Raw genomic sequence first — 22,475 nt, 5'->3', positions numbered from 1 at the left:
TGTTTATTTAAATTTTTAGCAAAAAGCCCAAGTGGTCTAGTGGGTGGTAGTAGCCTAGTGGATAACACACTCGCCTATGAACCAGAAGACCCAGGTTCAGATCCTGCTTATTACCATTGTGTCCCTGAGCAAGACACTTAACCCTAAGTTGCTCCAGGGGGACTGTCCCCTGTAACTACTGCACAGCTAAATATGGCTGGGAGTCCAATAAAGGACTCTCAAAAATCAGCATAAAAAGATAATTGCTGCTTATTCAGTAAAATAGATTTTTAAAACACATATAATGTGTGTGTGAGAGAGAGAGCGAGAGAGATCTATAGATAGATAGACATGTGAATCTTACTCCCACCTACTACCATTGTGTCCCTGAGCAAGACACTTAACCTTAAGTTGCTCCAGGGAGACTGTCCCTGTAAATACTGATTGTAAGTCGCTCTGGATAAGGGCGTCTGATAAATGCTGTAAATGTAAATGTAAATGTAAAAACGTATAAAATGACTCGTTCGCATGGAACCGATTCTTTCCGTTCGCAAAAACGATTTGTTCAGAAAGAGCCGTTCATTTAGGAACGACTCTCTGGTGTTACGCCACAAGAGTCCCGGAGCGCCCAGCGTGCAGCACGCCCAGGACCGGCTCTACCGGGCTCGTTTCTCGCGAAGTTTTTTTTTTTTTAAACACATGTTGGCCGGGACAAGGGGAAGACGCGAAAAGTATCTGGCAAGAGGATCACCAGTCGAAGTGAATGGGCGTTTCATCTCACACTCGCGGATTTAATTTGCAATTCCTGTCCGAGTAATTAACCAGGCTGAAAAAAAACGCGAAGGGGACCCAACAGGAGGAACGATGATTTACCTCGTCTTCGCAGTATTACTTGCCACTGTGAGTAAAACATTTTATATGATGCATTCTTCCCGTAAATCCGAAGACATCGGGGACTTTTATTTGTTGGTCAAGGTAATCGTACCCAGTAATCGAACCCAGGATAAAAAATGAACCATCACTAATCTTATTAGGCCTGTTTTATATGCATTAGTGGCACAAACGTACATCATTATACGCCTGCACGCTGTAAACAAATACAAACAGCCGCAAAGATCAGAAATTCAGGCGAATTAAAACTCCGTTTCATAGTTGTAACGTAATTCCTCCCATGATTTCTGTGTATAATCCGGTTTTTAGTATCATTTCACTTTTTTAAAATAATAAAGTCCGGCCGCGATGCTTTTAAATTTATGATTTTCTTTTAAATATGCATTTTTTTGCCATCCAACCAAACATGTGAAAGATTGGATTTCATGATATCCCTGAAGATGTTATCTCAGCCTCAGGACCACAGCACGCGCGCTGCTTCGAACTGAGAGCGGGAGTGTGATTGGCCGGGTTTATTCCAGGGTAGGGGCGGGGCCTGGGATTAGCCGGTGACCTATGAGAGCGCGTCGCGGGTTCCGATAAACAGCCCTCTCCTCACGCCTTCCACTCCGTGAAGTCCGTGGCAGCGTGACAAAAAAAATTCCCCATATCAAAACAATGGTTACCAATTTATACTATTTAATACTAATTTATACTATTTAAATTTGATGGCTGATGGCCCATAGACAAGTGTTTACAATTAGTAAAGTGTTTACTTTCAAACCAATAAACCTTCGGAACACAAAATATCTAAATGTTATTCTTGATTGTCCTCTCTTTTAAAAAAAGAAAGCCAAAAAAGAAAACCACACCAATTGAGTTGTTAATATTACAATGCAATTGTCAATATACAGCCAATAGTAGACAAATCTGTTCCTGAAAACATATTTTTCTTTTAGCATCACATGTAGGATGATTAAACCTCCTCACAGGCCCGTGTTGGACCTGAAGCCCTTTCGGGGCCAGCAGGCTGTCTCAACCAGGAACATCCTTTATAAGGAAATCTTCCAGAAGCTTGCGTCCATCCTGGGCAGGCTGTCGTTGCTTTATGGCTCCGGGCTGCGGCTCTGCGGATGCATACACCCTTCTCAGTTACATTAGCGCTGCCAGCGGCTCTGTCGGCTGGAGGTCAGCCGCAGTGCATGGGGGGCCGTGGCCATTATGTTGCATTCTGGGCTGGAGCTACTTAACCTAGATAGGCTTCTAAAAACGTTGCAGGGGCTCTGGTTTTCCTTGCAGCGCTCCGGCCTCAACGCAGCTATTATCATGTGAGCGTGTCATTTAATATTAATACAGCCTGAGGTATCCGTTCTTCTCATCTTGTCTCCATCCTTGTGTCTTTAAAGACTAATGGTGCAGAAATTTCCCTCTTTGCTGTACTCTCAGAAATGAAAGTATGTCATTGTATCCTTCAATTCTGCCTTAATGCTTCATTCATATATATATATCCTTTAGCCCTCAAAAGGCAACCCATGTGGGCATTAAGACTCAGTTATTGCCCCCTGGGAGTACTTTCTTCCTCTCTATAATCTCACAAAGGTAATAGCTCTTACTATAACATCTATTATATATTATGTAATATTTTGTTACCGTATTGTGGTATTGCATGCACTCATTATAATATCTTGCCAAAACACATCTGTTAAGAAAGTAAGTGCGTTGTTATAATGTCCTGTACTAACATGTCACCTACTGACCCATCCATCATGCCAGTGACACTCGCTGCTGTGGCAATAATATCCTGTCACGACCTCTTTACTACTCTCCACAGCCCGCCATTAACAAAATGGGCTGAAAAATGGAGAAAGGATGGCTGCTGTCGAGATCAGAAGATAAGGGAAAAAGATGATTTGTGATGAGGAATGTTGGAATGGGTTAAAAAAGGTTTAAAAAACTGAAACAAGGGCACTGAGCAAAGAGAATGTCAATAATCATTACATTAAGGGCATTTCGGAGACACCTCTTATCCAGAGCGACTTACAATCAGTAGTTACAGGGACGGTCCACCTGGAGACACTCAGGGTTAAGTGTCTTGCTCAGGGACACAATGGTAGTAAGTGGGGTTTGAACCTGGTTCTTTGTGCTTTTCTGGTTCATAGGTGAGTGTCTTACCCAGTAGGCTACTATCACCCTGACACCCTATTTAATCAATAACACGTATCGGGATGCGTGAGTCACAATTGCTGTATCGCTGTGATTCTTTCGTGTTTCACAAGTTAATGCACAACATTGGTGTGCAGGTTCGTGTGGGCGTGTGCCTGAGTCTTTGTGTGTACACGCATGCACCCACATGAGTGCTGGGTTAAGTATGTTGTTAGACCTTAGGGCTAGGGAGTGATGCATTTTGGTGATTTTGAAGAACGTTATTGCAAAATAAAGGTTAAAAGAACAAACAGAAAAGAATTGGCACAAAATTAGTCAAGAATTTAAATTCAGCTTGTGATGAAAAAAAGGGGTGGAGTCAATCGAGTGGTGTGAAGCCCCTCCCTCTTACTTTTTCAATGTTTGTTGTAAAGAAATTGAATAGTTCATCCTGAGAAACCTTATTCTATTTTTGGTATTTTGCCTGGATCACAAACGATTACTCTCATTATCTAAAGAAACTCCTCAGAAATATTAAAAGAAACCAAAACTAGTATACATTTCTAACATTTGAATGGGTAAGGTTATACAATTATTGGAGCACAGGCAGGAAATACAGAAATACGAATTCTGAAAAGTCTTAAAAATCTAATAAATGTGCTTTAATACAGATTTAGGGCTTCTGTGGCGATACTATGAAAAATAAATTCTTAAATTCTTTACCCCTACACCCATCAGACCCTGACTCTATTTATGTCCTCACGAGCACATTCCTGAAATGTGTAGGACATGAACATGGAGTTCGGAGGGCCGACGTTGACCTGGGGGTCCAGTGGATTTCACCACAGTGCTGGAATGAAATGTGCCTTTGATTGACAGGTGGGCGGTGCGGCCTCCCAACAGCTGATGAGTCAAACGAGTCTCGACAGGGCCAACTTTCTCCCCAGTCTGGCCCTACACTCACATCCAAATGAGCATATTCTGCATCCCCGTGTCAAGGCTGGCACTACGCCGGACGCATTTTTTTTTTTTATTATGTTTCTCCCTCAGCCAGTTAGCATGAACATGAATGAGTGAGGAACTGCCACTGTTCAGAAACCACCGAGCAGGCACAGCATCCTTACAAATCAAAGAACAGAATATTTAATCATAAAAAATTTATGAAGAACCCAGATCTTTGGGATTGGAGCCCTAGAGGGTCAAAATGCAATGTAGATATTAAATGCATGTTTATAAATATAACATTTAAATATCAGAGAACATATGTGTGCTTATATAGCATATAGTTTAATAATACTGGGTTTGAGTATTTGAGGAGAAATATATGGATAAAGATCACATTTCACCCAGCATTAACATATGGTTTGGATATGCATATTAATGTGCATTATTCTTATACATATTCTGACTGGATTTGATCAGAATTAAATTTTCAAAACTTAAAGGCGGGTGGTCTTCACCTGTCCTAATGGTGAATAATGATATTCAATCACACCCAACATCCAAATAAACTGTGCAGTTCAGGATATATTTATGTGTGTGTGTACTGTGTTTGTCTTTATCCTTAGAGAGGGGTTGCAGGCACCCAGTGCAATTCCGGGAAGTACACGACGAACAGGACCTGCTGTAAGGAGTGCCCACCTGGAGAGGGAGTGGTGGAGGAATGTGGAGAAAAAGACACCGTGTGTGCACCCTGCATAGACAGTGAGTGAAAACACACACACACACACACACACACACACCAGCAAACGTGCACAAGTCAACCAATATAGAAACACGTGCTGATGGAGACCACACAATTTCAATCATAATGCAATCATAAATTGAATGGAGCACGCACACAAAGATACAGACCACACTTTCACACAGCTACACACCAAATGCACACACACACACACACACACACACACACACACACAGTGCCTTGACCCTGGGGGAAAATAATTATGGGCCCTTATTTAAAATGCCGTTTTCTAAGTGCCTCTCATGCTCTCTCTGTCCTGCTGCCCTTCCTCCTTTTTTAAGGAGCGAGAGGAGCTCTTTAGTGTCCCAGTGGGGGCGCCGGCTGCTCCTGCTCTGTAAAGTAATTAGCAGTGGATGGGCGTGGCAGCAGCTGTCGTGCTCGCAGGACCCATCCTACACACACTTTGCAGAGAGGTCAATAACTATCCAAAAATGATCCACGGGACTTCTAATCAAACGCAATACATTTTTTGAGCAAATTCATCCTTCACTAAATTAATCAAGTGGACAAGTAAAGCGAATAAAAAACGAAGTGAACAAAAAGACACTGGTCACTGGGTACAATAGTGCAGTCAAATATCTCATGCAGAACCGGAAGCATTCTGGCTGGTGGCCAGTGACCTCAGGCACATGACCCCAAGTGGGCTGAAGGAAGGAGCGTTGGGAGACTGAATCAGTCAAGAGGCTGATGGCCCATCAATCAAAACGTTGTGACGGTTTGTTCGTAAAATATTAAATTTGAAAAAGAATTCTGTTTCTGATTAAGCTGATTTTGTCGCACAGGTTAAAACTAAACGAGCACAATAAACTGATGTACAGCCATGACTGGCGAACAACTGACACGAATGTATACATTTCCGCAAGCTGCACGTTGTCTTGCAACAGTCTGACTGAGCACCTGAGGGTAAAGCCACTCCTGCCAATCAAACTTAATCTTCAAACATTCCCGCTCCTGGTTGCATCCCTCAGGGCTGACCTGAGATCAGCTGGTATGACCCAGGCCTCCGCCTCCTTCACCTCAATCTCAGGGCGATGAAAAGCGCCGGCCGCTCGGCGATCCTGACCCAGTCCCTGACCTCCGCTACGAGGGGCAGCGACGCCCCGAGACGTAGCACCTGAAGCAGGTGTGTTTTCACTCAGCCTCTGTCGATCGTGGCCAGAACACATTTACCGCGTGCCGGGGGCCACGCCTGTGCAGGCCGGCTGTCGCAGCGAGGCGTCCGATTTCACCGCGGGTCTGTTTCCCTTCACGTCTGCAGGAACTGGGATGCAGCTCGCGTCTATGAGGCCAAGCGAGACGGGGACTGCAGAGGAGTCTAAACACACTCTCCTTCTCTCTCTATCTCTATCTCTCACACACACACACACACACAACATGTTTTCAGTATAGCTGTGCGATACAGGCCCATACACACACGCTCACACACACACAAGATCATGCAAGCACTCAACAGGAGCTTGAGGCTGTCTGTATTAATGGTCAGACATGCATTATTGATGTGGCATTATGATAATGGATCTGAGAGGGATGTTGGGGGAGGGGCAACAGTAATAGAGGAGGGGTGTGTGTGTGTGTGTGTGTAAGGGACTGTACCAAAAGGCTGAGTGGACAAATCTGTATTGGCAGGAAATGCACCAGTTTCTCCCACACCCCCTTCTTCTACACCGTTGGTCTTTCAGTGACGTTTAGAGCACGTGCACAACAAAATGTTGTGAAATGGGTCATTTATTTTATGAAAAACTTTATGACGTCCCAGGTCACTAGAATATCACCTACAAGGAATTCAAAAAGGTTAATTCTGCAGAAAAGTATTTGGACGTATATTCTCTTTAAAAAAATCTATACTTGGTTTGGACTGAAGAGTTGATTTTTAGTTAAATTACGTAAACACATCACATTTTTCACCATTTTCATATATATTGAGAGGGAGTCTCTCAACAGCATCAGTCCTTGTAGTATGTAACCACGTGAAGGTAGGGACTGTCATAAATATGCGTACGTCCAACATCCCCACTTTTCCCTGTTACATAATTTAGTCATTTAATATCTCTCATTCTGAAACATTGATTGTGCGATATGCTATGCTAAGATCCCCATCTGATAGAATTTAATGCATGCAGTATCGATGAAGCTTCTCAGTCCTGTTAATGTCTGGCCCACCCCTGCACCTTAAACTCTACTGATGCATAAAACAAAGATGATGAGAAATGTGTTGGCCATCCAAAAATGCCTCTTTGTACGGATAATTGATTTACTCAAAGTGAATTAGACAAGACATTAGTCTTGTCTAAGTCACACCAAGAGAAGCAGGCTCTGAACATCTCAAGAGGGATGTGAAGCCAGGCTAAAAAACTGTGTTTCATTAATTAGCTGTTGACCACTGGAAATGCAAACAAGTACAATAAATGCAGATTTATTATTGAATAATTTAACATGCTAATGTGGATAAGAAGCTACATGTAGTCTCTTGGGTATTCCATAGCTGCTTCATGGAAGGACCAAAAAATGTCGTTTGAAGGTACAGTCCCACCTAATCATTTATGGATCTTGCATTTTTTACATTATAGAACAAAACTGAAGACACAGGACCATGGAATAATACATTTGAGGTCATGTAACAAAAAAGTCTCTCCAAATCAGGGACCTTTTGCTGTGACGGCAGCATTTCACACTCTCGGTTTGTCTCCACCACCTTAAGTTGGACAACGTGGACGGTTTCCAACACTCCTGAAGGTTTAAGCTGAACACTTTCTTATCATTCACTCATGTTAATGAGCATCTCATCAAGGATCCTTTAATGGTGACAATGGTGAACAAACCAGCCATGAAGGTAGAAAGAGGCGAACAAATTCATTACACATACTTCACTTTCTCCTGGTACAAAAATACTAAATATGTTTCTTGCACTGGAATCTTCCAAATAGCTCCATCTTAGTCTCAATAGCCATCACTTTGTGCTGTTTACAGGGAGTAACATTGATTTGTTTGGACTCCCTCACTTATTTACTTATTTGTTGGGTTTGATTCGCCTGGGGCAGTGGGCGCCTGATCGCGGGGGGACGTGGACATTTCTGAACGTCACCGCAACTGCGAATCCTTCAGTCACGCCAGGGAAGGAGCTGGATTAAATTTTACACCGGCCGTTTTATGGACACTGTGCATGATCCAGAGACCCACTGCGGGATGTCTGGTGTGTTGAGATGTGCAGTGGAATAACATATTATAATTCTGATTCCTACGAGGAGGGCATATTTTTTGGGTTGCGTTTCTTTTCTCGATTATACTCAACAGGGGTTATTAGTTGGGATTAAGATTTTTCACTTGTTACAACTTTTATTATATGTTACCTTTCTGAGGGTTTCTGATTTATTACTCTCTAGAATTAAGTGAATCTCTGGGGCAGGGGCATCTCACCCACTGTGGCTGAGCAATGGAATAGGGGAGCTAGGCCTTGTCCAGCATAGCCTGACATTCACCTTATTCCATTTGAATTCACACTGTGTCATCAGCAAACTCTTTCAGCCATCCACCAACGCTACATGTGGCTGGAGGTGAATTGGTTAAGGGGTGCAGGCACGTAGATCCATTTGCACTCCCGCCCCCTAGAGTATGCGGCATATTGCCCCCTTCTACGCAGTGCTGGCGTTCATGTTTCACTAGGGACGAAACATCCAGGTCCCTGATAGCATTGCTTTGCATGTGTAACATATTGATGGGAGAATGTTTAAAAGAATAACACTAAAAAAAGTCTAGCTGGGTAGTTCACCAACATACAGATAACTAGCATTGTTCCCATTTCGAAGAGAGACTTGATGTGAGATTAGTGAACATTCCCTGTGTCCTACATCTGTTAAAGCAATCAGAGTCAATGTTGCCAGAATTTGGTTCTGTTATGTGCTGTTAACTGAATGGAAACTAGTGATACAACACATGCATTTAAAGTACTTTTGTTTTCATTGCGCAACAAAAAGTTAAAAAACTTTTGGTCGCATTTTGGTTTATTTTGCTGATATGCAAGTGGCTCCTCTTTTTGGCTGCAGGTGAAACATTCTCTGAGAACTTCAGTGCCACAGAGAAGTGCCAGCGCTGCACGCGCTGCACGGGCCTCATGCGGATGGACACGCCCTGCACGGACACCAACGACGCGGTGTGTGTGTGCGACTACGGCTACTACCTCAACAGTCGCACCAACAAATGCACGGCCTGCACCGTCTGCCCCAAGGGCTCAGGGGTGCTTTACCGCTGCAACCCCGACCGCGACACCACCTGCGAGTCGTGCATCGACGACACGTTTTCTGACCAGGAGACCGCTCTGGACCCCTGCATGCCCTGCAACGTCTGCGAGGAAAACGAGGTCCAGCTGACAGCCTGCACGCAGGTCAGCGACACCGAATGCCAAGGTGAGACTGAGCTCACAGTTATTTTGGTTACTGCACAAAAATAATGTGTTTCAGACACGTCTAATGCATACTCAGCGCCAGTGGTGTCCTAAATTTTGTGATTCTTTTTGTCATTGTGATACACAGCAAGCACGGCACGTATAGAAAAACGTTTCGGAATGTAATGCATGCAGTATCAATGAAGCTTCTCAGTCCTGTTAATGTCTGACCCACCCCTGCCCCTCTACTGATGCATGAAACGAAGATGATGAGAAATGTGTTGGCCATCCAAAAATGCCTCTTTGTACGGATAATTGATTTACTCCAAGTGAATTAGACAAGACTTAGTCTTGTCTAAGTCACACCAAGAGAAGCAGGCTCTGAACATCTCAAGAGGGATGTGAAGCCAGGCTAAACAAAACTGTGTTTCATTAATAAGCTGTTGACCACTGGAAATGCAAAATAAGTACAATAAATGCAGATTTATTATTAAGTAATTTAACATGCTAATGTGGAAAAGAAGATACATATAATCTCTTGTGTATTCCATAGCTGCTTCATGGAAGGACCAAAAAATGTTGTTTGAAGATTGTGAATGTTTTTGTCATTGTGATACACAATCATGCACAGCACATGGTGTGTACAATCAAATGTGTCCTCTGCATTTAAGCATCACCCTTATTGTGCAGTGGGCAGCTATGATAGGCGCCTGGGGAGCAGTGTGTAAGGACGGTACCTTGATCGAGGAGAAACTGTGGCAGTTTTGAACCCACAACCTTTCGGTGGCATGTCCGCTTTCTTAGCCGCTAGGCTACCACTGTTTGTGGCTAGTCACAGTGAGTGGTCTGTGCACGTGTGTGGCTGTATTAGAGCTGTTCTGAAATCATGACCCTGTGAAGGTGAAAGGTCAGGGCTCAAATGCTGCCTGTGTCTTTTTTTAATATGTCCACTCGCCCTGATTAATCAAAATGTAGATGAATGGCTCTTATTCCTCTGAGTCCAAACCCCCCCCTTCACCCCAATACCCACATCACACACCCGGTTTAACCCGGACCATTGTGTGATTGCAATAAAGGCGGGAGGTCTAGACAAGGGCGGAGAAAGAGTCTCTTGTGCTCCATGCGGTTTCAGGACCCTGTGCCCCTGGCATGCCTTGGCAGGCGCTGCAAGGTATTTCGGAGCTCTTGTGAGGGTTTTGTTAAGATTTTCTGTTTTGGGTCTGACACGTGAGGGTCATCTCCACTTCACACAAATGCAGCAGTGATGAAGCAAGCCGCTTGTAATTCGTGGTATTTTTGGGGAACTGCTGGACTCGGGCCCAGCTGAGTTTTGTGCAGTTTGCCCTGAGGCAGGTCATATCTGGGTGGATGGGCGGGCGTGTCTTTTTTTCACTTTTTTTTCACTTTTCACTTCTGACGGCCAAGAGTCATGACACCCCTTATCTGCGACATTATCTATGTTATGGAGCATTAGCTGGGCCAATATCCTATGTGCTCTTGCACTTCCTCCTTCATTATGAAGGGTATTAGTGTTCTGTTATCACAAATGGCACACTCACATCCCCTTACTCAACATGGTGTTGAAATCCCCAACAGACAGGCACCACTTTTCATTTCCCACAGTTCCATACGTTTTCTCAGGGTCTCCGCCAACACCTCGTATCTCACACTTGAGGCCGAACGCTCCAGAGTGTTACTGTATGCGGGCCTGGTTATGGCTGTGCAAATAACGCCTGGTGATGAGAAACACAAAGCAAACAAAGATATGTCATTCGAGGATTAATGGCCGACTGAAAAAAAGAGGATCGCTCGGGATGCAGTCGTAAAAGGGTCTGTCAAGACACCACGGATAAACATATAAATGTGGTTAACATCTACAGTCTCTCTAACACAGGCCCTGGTTTTCAGAGACCCCCCGTCCTCCTCCATCCAATCAGAACTGAAGGGGCAAAGGTTAAGAGTCATGGGAGACCTAATGTTTTTTGGGAACCTGATGTCCAGTACTCTATTCCCAAATGGAACTGGGGGTGGGGTGGGGAGAAAGCAACAGCGGGAAATCCTCCATGGATGCGGTGTCTGGGAGCCGGCCAGCGGAGTTAATGAGGAAAAACGATCCCGAAGCCACAGGTCAGATAGGATCTGTGGGCAGCCGTTTAGCTGAAGTAAACGGGGGCGTAAGGAAACCGTTTCTGTTCAAGTCCTCCCAGTTGCTTCTGTAAGGTTGTGTGTGTACTTGTAGCATTCCATTATCACTGTGTCACAAGATGACCACATCAGTAGCTGTAAGCAGGGTCTGATGGCCTTCTTTGTCGATGGCGGCGTACGTTATAGAGAGGCATTGTGTCAGCATGGCCGCGGCCGACCCCGATCACCCCAACTTCTGTAGAGTTATCAGAACCACCATCGACCTCTACACTCTAACCTCTGACCTATGATTAGCACAATGTAATGCCTTATGGCAAGACAGACTGATGTCTGAAAGGGCACATTGGCATCTTTCTCCTCTCCCCCTCTATCTGTCTATCAGTTCCTCTCAGTGCCCGACTCACACACCCAACACAAAGAATCCCAGCCAGTCAGGAATCCCGTATTTAGCCTTGGTTTCCGAGCCTGACTGAATTCCGTAGCATTCCACTGGGGTTTCCCAGTCAGTCCGAAGCACCTCCATGTCCTGCTGAGGTGTAGTAGATCTTCAGACTGGATTTGTCGGATTTCTAAACTATTAGAATTCACTTGGTACCAGTCAACATTTTTAAAAGCCAAAGAATTGTAGATGACTGTGACAAATATAGGGGACTGACTGGCATTTGACAGGCATTGGTGATTGAATTGAATTCTACACTAAACTGACCACGTCATGAAGAAATGTGTGGCCTACAGGAGAGAGTGGGTGCCATAATGTTACATACTGCCACTACTGTGCAGTTGCCAAGTTCATAAGGCCAAGTTCATAAGGCCAAGTTCAACTGACTGGTACACTAGGCGGCTCACAGTATAGCACTATTACATTATGGTGATTAAACCATTTACTCATTAATCTCATAATCAATGCATCATGATGCAGACATGAACGATTCTGCATCGATGCAGCATAATGAACCTGCTTGGTAATTTTCTAGTAAAAAAAGTTGTGCCGCTCTAGGAAGGAGTTCGTCCACATGGACTTTCGAAAATGAGCGTCCCTGTGGATGCTTTGATTGGCTCAAATGGGTGGGAAACACGGTCGACATTTAGTTCACGCTCACCTGGCGGCACAACCACAAAAACGCCTGGTTCAGACATCCGTGTGAACGAGGCCTTTACTCTCATCTCACTGATATATTTGAAAACACGTGAAATTTGTGGGATGCATCGCGATATTGAATTGAATCACTGATCTGATCATTGCAATCGTAATCAAAGGTTCACACAACATCTGTGATGATAGAAAACTTTTATGTTCCTTTGTAAGGCTGAAAATTCCAGGACCATGACTTATCATGTGGTCCCCACGCTGTCTACAAGGAGGAGGAGCGAGGAATGGTCACATTCCTTAACTAGGACTATCATCAGGCAGCCAGGAGGTCAGAGAGAAGGATATTTAAAGAGATGCATCAGAGTACAGCATCCCTCTAAGCAAGAACTAGGCAAGAACTAGCTTCAGTAAAATGTACAGAATAAGAAACGGGACAAAAAATGAGTCATAAAATCTAAGCCCCGCCCTCCACACATTCTTTTTATCTTACAGTCCTGTATTTGCCCCTGGGTAATTTGCCCATTTACCCTGAATCACTCACCCTCCCATCTCTCAGGTAGTGGAGCAGATGTCTAGAATCTAACAATGAACGCGTCTTGCGACTTGCAGCGCAGCGCAGCGCTCCTTCTGCAAAGGGACGGGAAGCCATATGACCTGCGAAGGGCCAACCTTACAGGATCTGCCGAGGTCAAGAGTCATGATGTTTTACAGATTAGCAACTGATTAAAGGGCAGCAGAGCTCAAACAGGAAGCTGTGGAGGAGACGGCTGGCGAAAGAAAAAGTCAATCGTGAGATGTGATGAAGGAAGGGATGAAAAAACAGAGAGCAGATGTAGCGGGGCATTTGGGGGTCGATATAAGAGATGAGGTTTCTCCTCCAATCTCTGATTACACTGGATGACCTCTATGAGCACATCATATTCTGCAGCAGGGGACACACACGCGCACACACATACGCAAAGCATGAGCTTGCGTTAGGCTTCGGTCTGATGTTAGAATAATATTAAAACACATCTTGTTTCGACACCAGATTGCGACTGGGTGAGGCGCATTCTAGAACATTCTATTGTCTCAGAATAGTAGCTGGCACCTACCTGAGGTTTTTTAACAATTCATACATCAGACTAGACTCCCTGTACAATGACATGGGAATTTGCCTTTGTGGGCTAGACCAGATGCTATAAATTGCACAATTCATCACTGCAGTAAAGGCCTGTATTTACTGTCATCGCACTTGTACCTCCAGCTCTTCATCAAGAGCATAATCTTTTGAGGAGAAGCATTATTTATGTTCTGTCTGAGACTGGAAACCTTCTGATAGGACTGACAGGGGCACAATTATTACAGTATGACAGTGCGGGTTCTCAGTGAAAGTGATGGGGCCGGTCGAGGCCTAGCAGGTAAGAAAGCGGACTCGTAAATGAAGGGTTGCTGGTTCAAACTGCCGAGGTGCCACTGAGGTCCCCCACAATCACCTTCATTTAATACATTTCAGAAGTTTGGGGTTATTAAGGGGTCATTAAGATGGTCAGAACAATTGAGAACCACTGTACTAAAGCATAACTTTATATGCAGTTATGGTATAAATTATATTAAATTAATTAAAGTACATTCAAATACATTTCCTTGGTCTGTATCTTTAACATGCAGTGCTGCAGATGCTCACATTGGACTAATGCCTCAATAAAATGAATTAGATGCTTTTCCTCTAGCAGCAGTTGCAACACTTGCCCTGACAGATGGACAAGCGCGAGACACTTAAACCATTAAAGGCATCACCTGAACCTGTGCGAGGGTCTGAAGAGGTACGGGCAGCAGGACCGGGCTTGTAGGGCCGCCACTCACAGACATTTAATCGTAATGACAGACAACGAACGAGTCAGAGCTTCAAAGCCTTCCTACCTGGCTGTTCTGAAGGAACGTCTGCATATGACTGGTTCATGGGTGGGCAAAACGTGCGCACAGGAACACCACCGTATGTGGGTAATGACAGAGGCTCAGGTGTAGCAGAATGCTATCCCAGTATTATCCATATTAGAACTGAATGGGATCTAAAGTGGCCGCATCCTGCAGAAATGAATGGTTGTCATCAGAGCCTGAAGATGAAAAGAGCCTACACAAGCTGTGTTTCTCTCAGCCACTAGTGCAAACCCAGCATCTTCTAAGAATAGGATGAGGGGATCAATGTGCTCGATCGGCTGCATTCTGGCGGTGATACTTTGAGATTGATCAAAATCTGTTTTTATATGGGCTGGATGGGTTTTATGTCATGTGCAACAATTGACTTGTTGAGAGTCATCTCCAATAAACCCTGTTTCACACTTCTGACAGACATTTAAAGAAGAGAACACATAAATCTCATAAAGACAATAACACAAGAAGTGTGAGTGTGAGGAAAAGAGTCCGAGTGCTGAATTAATGATGGAGTTGCTCCTCCTTGATGAGAGGAGCGATAACCGCTGTACAGATGGGCAGCAGGAGCGATGCCATAAAAAGAGAAGGGTGGGTGGATAAAGCGCCTTTCTCGGCGGTGTCTGGTGTCCCTTTGTGATTTGTGAGAAGCAGAGCCCGGGACAGGAGATGGTGAAGAGCTACACAATGCTGTATTTCCTGTTGGTGCTTTGAACCCTCTAGAACAGCTATCCATTAACAGTGCTGAGCATCCGATAGCTGGTGGTGAGAAAAACCATAAGCCCATCAAGTGCAGGGTTGCCAGTTAATATCACTTTCAGATACCGATGACAGGATATTTAGGATATTTTTAATAATTACTTATGACTATTAATAATTAATAGTAATATTAAGCAATTGTTTAAAAAATGTCCTTGAAAAACTATTTATTGTGGTATTTCTAAACAGTTTAAACATGTCTCCTCCCTTCCTCCTCTTTCCCTCTGTCCTCTACACTCCTAATAACCCCTGTACCCACATGTGACCACGCCCACTTTGGAAGTGGAACTCTTGCCTTTCAGCCTTTTATTCAATTGAAAGTAAACTGTGATGTAAAAGTTGAAGACATAATAAAAGAATTAGCATCAGTTAACATCAGCATGAAACAATATTCTCTTTTTGCCAGCTTTGAATGCACCCAACGCATCCAGTCCAACATCTACGTTCACCACCCAGTTCCCCAGCCCTCCCACACCATCTGTCACCTTCGCACCCGTGCCAGATGATGACCCCACGAAGACCACCACCAACCAAGACTACATAGGCAAAGGGCTCATCCCCGTCTACTGCTCCATTCTGGCGGCGGTCGTGGTCAGCATTGTGGCCTTCGTCATCTTCAAGACGTGAGAATGCTTTCCTTTTGACACCGTAGCAACAGATATTATTGGATAACGTATCTAAGTTCATCTAAGTTCATTCATACTATTGCTACATAACACTAGACAGGCCAGAGGCTTTGGGATGAAAACCTTGTGGGGCGAGAACCTCCACTCACAGTAGTTTAATGAAATAATGAAGACCAAAAGCAGAACTCAAATAACAGCAATGGTTGTCGTCTCTTCTGAGGGTAGGAGAACGTTTGACGGCAGAGGCATGTAAACAGTGCGGGTCTATTTTTAAGGTCATCTGGTTCTGTTCAGCAAGATGCCACCGCCCTCTGTCTGTACCCTTCACCCATTCACGTTTTATTTGTCAAGAGGTATCCATCGGGAGTTAGAAAATGTAATGATGTATGCAAAGGTTTTCTGTCATGCCATTTTTAGGTTTATTTAAAATGTTTGGAAAGAACCCTGAGAAAATGAGAGCGGGTGGGCCATGCATGGCCTGTGAAGCCTAAAGGCCCTGGGGAGAGATGGCTGGACCGAACCAGGGGGCTGGAATATTCAAGCTCCTCATTGGAGGGCGTGACATTGACCCACTTCCGCCCCTATGAGCAGAAATATCAGATTGTGTGGCTACATTAGCGACCCATGGCAGATCTTCACTATTGATCTGTATTTAACATGGCCAGTGCAGTGTGAAACCTCATCTGAGTTTTGCAGGGGGGGGGGGGTTCAAAAACAAGCAGCACTGTTTATATGGACAAATACTTTTGTACATGATTGTCCCACTCTTAGAGTTCCAGCTCTAAAAAGTTTTACTGGATTAATGTGTGTCTGATGCTGAAGCCAGTTCTTATAAATTTTGTATTTGATGTACACTGCATGATAAGATGCTCATTAACATGAGTGAATGATAAGAAAGTGTTCAGTATAAACCTTCAGGAATGTTGGAAACCGTCCCCGTGGTCCAACTTAAGGTGGTGGAGAGGAGCCGAGAGTGTGAAATGCTGCCGTCACAGCAAAAGCTCCCTGATTTGGAGAGACGCAAATGTTCAGTTATATTCACGTTGATATGTTGATGCAGATCTGCAAAAATTATTGGCAAATTCGTAGATTTTTTTCTAGTACTGCAAAAGAATAATTATACAGCGCAGCTATTTTAAGGGATTTTAAAGCATTGTGCCTGACGCTTTTGTCTGGAAACGTCTACTTTGGCAGTGACAGGATGTAGGGCATCTGCTGTATTTTACCATTTGTCAACCACCCGCTACCCAATCAATGATGGGTTTCTGACCAAAGGACCACTGCTGCCCAGATCTTGTTGCGGTAATGTTTTAAACACACGCAGAGAGACGCCCACTACATACAAAATACACAGAAACTAAACCTGTGAACATACAAGGCGGAGTTTTGGGGGAGGTCTATTTCTTTAGACTAATCAGGTAAGGCCAGTCGTGCACATACGCTCACGGCGTGGACGGGCCGGTGCGGTGTGTAAACGGCGTCTCTCCTGTGACCAGGTGGAACAGCTGCAAGAAGAACAAGCAGGGGGGCAACAACAGGGCCTGCGCCGCCAGCGCTAGCATGACGCCCTCTCCCGAGGGGGAGAAGCTCCACAGTGACAGTGGCATTTCGGTAGACAGCCAGAGCCTGCAGGAGCAGCTGCAGCAGGCCCCGACGCACACGGGTAAACACACACGCGCGCGCACGGACACACACTTCCGTATGAAGAAGCACATAAACACACACACACGCGAGATCTTAAATAGCGGCCACACCACAAAAGGAAAAAAACTCACAATAAACCCATTTAAAATAATCCCATATTTGACTTTGTTTACTGCATGCGTACTTTTTGCCAGTTGTGTGAAGCTCTACCCACAGGCTATAGGCAGGATAATAAGAATTTGTACTGCCAGCGCTAAATACCACTTATTCATTCAGACTGGTAGCATGACTAGGCGTTCTGTGCGTGTGAAGACGCACATTAAGGCATGTGGCCAAAGGAATTCTCTATTCTCCTGGAACTCCCCGAAGAGGGAACGTTTTCCAAAGGAACTCGCACCACCCAAAATGGATTAACAACACTTCAGAACCCCTCAGAACTGCTTGTGTTTTATTGACAGTGGTGGGTGTGCACTAGGCTTGGGGCGGGTGCCCTTCTAAAGAGTCTAAAGAAATGCCAGTTTATATCAGCAGCATCACCCTACCTGGCTGAGCTGCTGGCCTTAGACACACCATCACGCTCACTTTGTTCTTCTGAAAACTAATGTTGACTGTGTTGATTCAATTTAAACTCTGAAATATTGCAACGCTTTATCTTTAGAAATGAGCTGAGCAAGCTTTCAAGAAATTCTTGAATTTTTGTCTATTTGTATCGCATTTTAAATGCATTTGATGTTCAACACTGCGTTTAAATTCTGATTTGATTTGTCAGATGTAAATAAATAATCCCAACTAAACTAATATTGGAACCGTATCTCTTAAAGCCCTAGTTTCGCATCATGGGCTAAAGCGTACACCAAGAGGTGCATTAGACCACATTTGTGTTGGCCAATCTAGGCCCTATGTCGCAAAGGCTAAATGTAAAATAAGGAAGTGCAAACAAGTTGTTGGGCATTCCCCTGTGGTCTCTGCTAGCTTTTATTTTAGGCCGCATTAAACAAAAAGGCCAGCAAAGTGATGACATTTACGGAATTCATCAGATGTAAATCAGTCGCTCCAGAATTTTTTTGATTTTGTGATTGCGGCAAATCCCGCAACATCACAAATTTACCGCATATTTTTGCAAAGCTGCATATTTTCAATCCTATTGCAACTTTCACAGTTGCAAAAAATATTAACAAAAAAATGTATTGTGAAATCCTGGTGAGACTAGTAAAGCTAAACGTTTTTAGCAGCAATTTTAATAACTCAGCATTTCAACACCAACAATATTGGTATTATTATCTACACATATTGTATTTATTGTGCTGTTACAGTAAAAACTTGCAAGACTTGTCTGCTGTTCTGTTCTGATCATGCTAAATTCCGAAACCCCTGACTTGTGTGCGATGTTTGACTGTCTGAGTCTGAACATCATAAGAAAGAAGCTGTAGCCTGAGAACCTAGACCGCCGAGTCATTACACACCATCAACAGCAGCACCACAGCAGAACGTTTCCGCTTTAAGCGGGGAGCCTGGTATCATGTAGCAGCTGCTTGAGGGTCGTCCTGACTACACCGGGGAAGCTGCCACTTAGTGCTATTACAAGTAATAATGTAACCCCATTCAAATGGACTGATTCTTACTCCCACCATCTCTCTCTCTCAGTGATCAAGATTGATGGAGGTCAGTACCTGGCGATGCCTCTGCACGCGTGCGAAGAGGTGGAGAAACTGCTGCAGGGTTCAGAAGAGGAAGGGCACGGAGCTACAGAGGAGACCGACTGGTGCAACCTGGCCGGTCTCTTGGGTTATGGAGAGGAGCGCATCGCCACCTTCCGCCAGGAGGAGCGCCCTATCCAGGCCCTGCTCTCCGATTGGTCAAGCCGAGATTCGGCCAGTGTGGATTCCCTCTGCACCGCCCTGAAAAAAATCAACCGAGACGACATTGTTCAGAGTCTCATGGCAAAACCTACGGCCACGTCATCTGTGTGAGACAGAAACACCAAATGCTCATCCAACTCAACATTTCCATACATTCTATTACCCATCTACTCTTGAGAACTGATTGCAAACACACATCTACCCAACTGCTGGACAAAACCACCTTACCAGCAGGACCAATGCTGCATTCCACTCAAAGTCGGAATCTTGCCCACAAGGGTAAAAAGCGAAACATGTCGTGAAGACCGATACACAAACAACGGTAGGGACTCAGATTGGAAAATCTCACGCAGCAATGTATGAAACGCAGCAAAATCCACCATCTGGACCGCTCAGTAACTTCCGAATATATATAAAATCAATTATTTGTCTAGCCTACAGCTGGAATGATCCTGTGCTCATTACAAAAAAAGCTGAAATTTCATTAATAATCAATCTGTCCAGTATTTAAAAAGGTTTTGTGTTTGGAAAATAGACACGCTCTGAAGCTTGATGTCCCTTGAAGGCTTTAAGGGGCATTCGTTTATGACATGAAGAAGGGAATAGAAGTTTGGGTGCAGAAGAGCTCTGACTTTCCCAAGTCAGTGCCAGTGACAGCAATTTTGTCTCTTCCCGTTGGGAATGCTGGCATTCTCAGGCTGATTTAGGTCCATCATTCCCAAGACCTTGACTGGCAGACATGTTGCGTTGCCATTACTGGCCTGAAAATCATTCCAGATTAATCTTCTGCGGCCCTGGTGGTCCGTGGGGCGAAACTGAAAAAGGTGCTTTATCATGGAGGTAAACCAGGTAAAGCGATACTGGTCACCACCGGCAGAAGTTCATCTCCATGACAAAGACACAGGGTCACAGGGTCGCCTTCCCCCTGATATAGATAATGAATAACGCAGTCAGCGGGCATACTGGGCATGCTCACAGGTAACAGATATGCCTCCGAACCATGGATATAACGCTCCGCCACATACAATAAACCCCACCCTAATGAGAAACAGGCAGGCTGTGTTCATTTTCAGAGCTGACAGCAAGTAAGAGGAAGAGTTTGATGAGACTTAATGGCCATTCGAGTCGCTGGTCTTTCACTTTTGTTCACCGCTGACAAGTGCCAGTTCATTCTCAAACTTTTGCTGCCAAAACATGTTCACTAACGTTAACTCAAATACTCAAATCGAACAAACTGAAAATAAACTTTCCATGGATGCATAAGTTCTCAGGGCTTTAAAATAAAATGTAAGGCTTTTTCTTTTACAATGCAAACTTGTATGCTCTACCCCAATTCCAGTGTTTGGTGTTAAGAGGATGGACGCAAAAGAAGAGATGCGCTCAGGAACAGCGTCCTTCTCACCGATGAATAGGGCTATTAGGGGCCGAGGAAGGCCTGATGGTGTTCGGTTTCTGACGGCGCGAAGCATGAATGCATAGCCTTAATGTTCAGATCCTCTCTGCTTTATAACCAGAATGCCGATTAGCATGACGCGCTTTCCTGCTCCTGCCCTGTTCTCAAATATTTTCCTTCTCCGTATAGTTTGTTCATTTTAATCCAGTTTCACTGTGCATATTAAACATTGACCTGTGAACATTTCAATCTCTGTGGCCTTCTGGCTAATTTAAGTAATATTTACACAACTTAAACCAGACTAGAGTGATATCGATCTTAACGCATACACCCTATGAAGGTTTTGAAAGGATAATCATGACACTGTTTTAGTGCATAACTACTTCATTCAGTCTGACCAGTGCATCTTTTTTATTTGCTATTTAAAAAAAACAATAAAAATGCAAGATATTGATGCATTTTAAATGCTGGTGCAGAGCGTCCATTACTGTCGAAGTTAATGAAAACAGCAACAACATTTAGGTTCAATTGTTAATATTCCATGCTCTGTAAATCATTTTTGGACCATGTATAACCAAATGCATTTAACCTCTGTTTTAAAGACTGTACTAAACAGACTCTTATAGACAAAGCCCTTATGGACTTTGGAGGCTTTACTTGGAGAACCCAGCTCTGAATGAAGGTATTACACCCTTTTCTGAAGGAAATGGATCTTTTATACATATATTTTTCTCATTAATAATTTGTATTACTTCTGTTTTCTTTGCTGTTTTACCAGACTAGGCAGTAGCACTTAATCTTGTAAATATGTTCAGCATATTTACAAGGTTCTTTGGCTTCTTTTGTAATTATTTCTTAGCTGCATTGTCTTCTATATGTTTTCAGTGGCACTGAAGTAGTTTGTTAAACCTTCTCTGCCACTGACACTTTCAGAAATACAGTCATAATCAGAGACCCCGTTATCCCTCCTTAATTAGTTTTATTAGCTTATTTTATTATTTTTTTTGCAAAAGAGACTCATTGTGTACAGAATGATTCCATAACATGGGAGTGAAGGATAGAAGCATGTCTGCCTCCCCCACACAATCATCTGTTCCACGACGAACGTGGACAGACCAAAGACAAAGCGACGTCTAATCTAATTGCATTACAAAGGAACAACAAACATAATGATAATGATTAACATTTTTATGGGTTTTTTTATGGTCAAGTTCTGATTAATCTTCCATCACACGGCCCACATGTAAGCTTTATGACAATCAAGTTTTGGAGTTTTGGAAGATTTGTTATGTGAAGCCGCTGCAGAATGGACGCTGAGGAGGATTTGTGTTTCAGGCGGTGTTAGGTTGAACTTGTTGGTAAATGTAAGATGCTCTGAGTGGATGCTATATATGAGCAGTTTAGGATGGATGTGTGTTAGGAAAGTGGAGGGGAATTTTTTTTTTCTGGATCAACACCAAGAAAAACAAACATACCGAATGTTCTTGTACTTACTAATATGTACACTATGTTATATAAATGTGAATTTCCTAAAATTCCTTCGTCTGGTACATTGCAGCAAAACTATTAAAGCATTAACTCAATAAATTAATTACAGTTACAATAAATGTGTTGGTTTTTGATTAGATTCCAAATAGGCTTGGGTTGCAATGCGTACACACACACACACACACACACACACACTCACACAGCTGGTTTTGAGTTGTGGTACTCTTAATTATAGGCTCAGTCTCCCCTAAAACCCCAAATGAGCAACACATTCACCTCCCAGATCCCAGATACCGCACTTCTCCCCAAGGACAGATTTCACCAGTGTCGAGCCATGGAACGGTGCATGGAATCATGGTGGGGGTCAAAGGTCGGGATGGATAAGGCGTGGGGACTCTATGGGATTCTATGTGGATTGCCTGTGTTTAATGAAGTCTACATGCCTAC

At 43.8% G+C, this 22,475-nt stretch overlaps 1 protein-coding gene across 1 annotated transcript; it reads left to right on the top strand.

Annotated features, from left to right (window-relative positions):
• Positions 1–605: 605 nt before the first annotated feature.
• On the top strand, positions 606–22,141 carry ngfrb (nerve growth factor receptor b). The gene is made up of 6 exons (XM_028970816.1): positions 606–879; positions 4,560–4,695; positions 8,776–9,135; positions 15,425–15,641; positions 17,141–17,307; positions 18,933–22,141. The coding sequence occupies exons 1-6, from the start codon at positions 844–846 to the stop codon at positions 19,256–19,258; spliced, it is 1,242 nt and encodes a 413-aa protein (XP_028826649.1). The 5' UTR covers positions 606–843; the 3' UTR covers positions 19,259–22,141.
• The last annotated feature ends 334 nt before the right edge of the window (positions 22,142–22,475 follow it).

The sequence above is a fragment of the Denticeps clupeoides genome, chromosome 2 (assembly GCF_900700375.1).
Source record: "Denticeps clupeoides chromosome 2, fDenClu1.1, whole genome shotgun sequence".
Classification (NCBI taxonomy): domain Eukaryota; kingdom Metazoa; phylum Chordata; class Actinopteri; order Clupeiformes; family Denticipitidae; genus Denticeps; species Denticeps clupeoides.
This window is presented reverse-complemented; position numbering and strand designations above follow the sequence as displayed.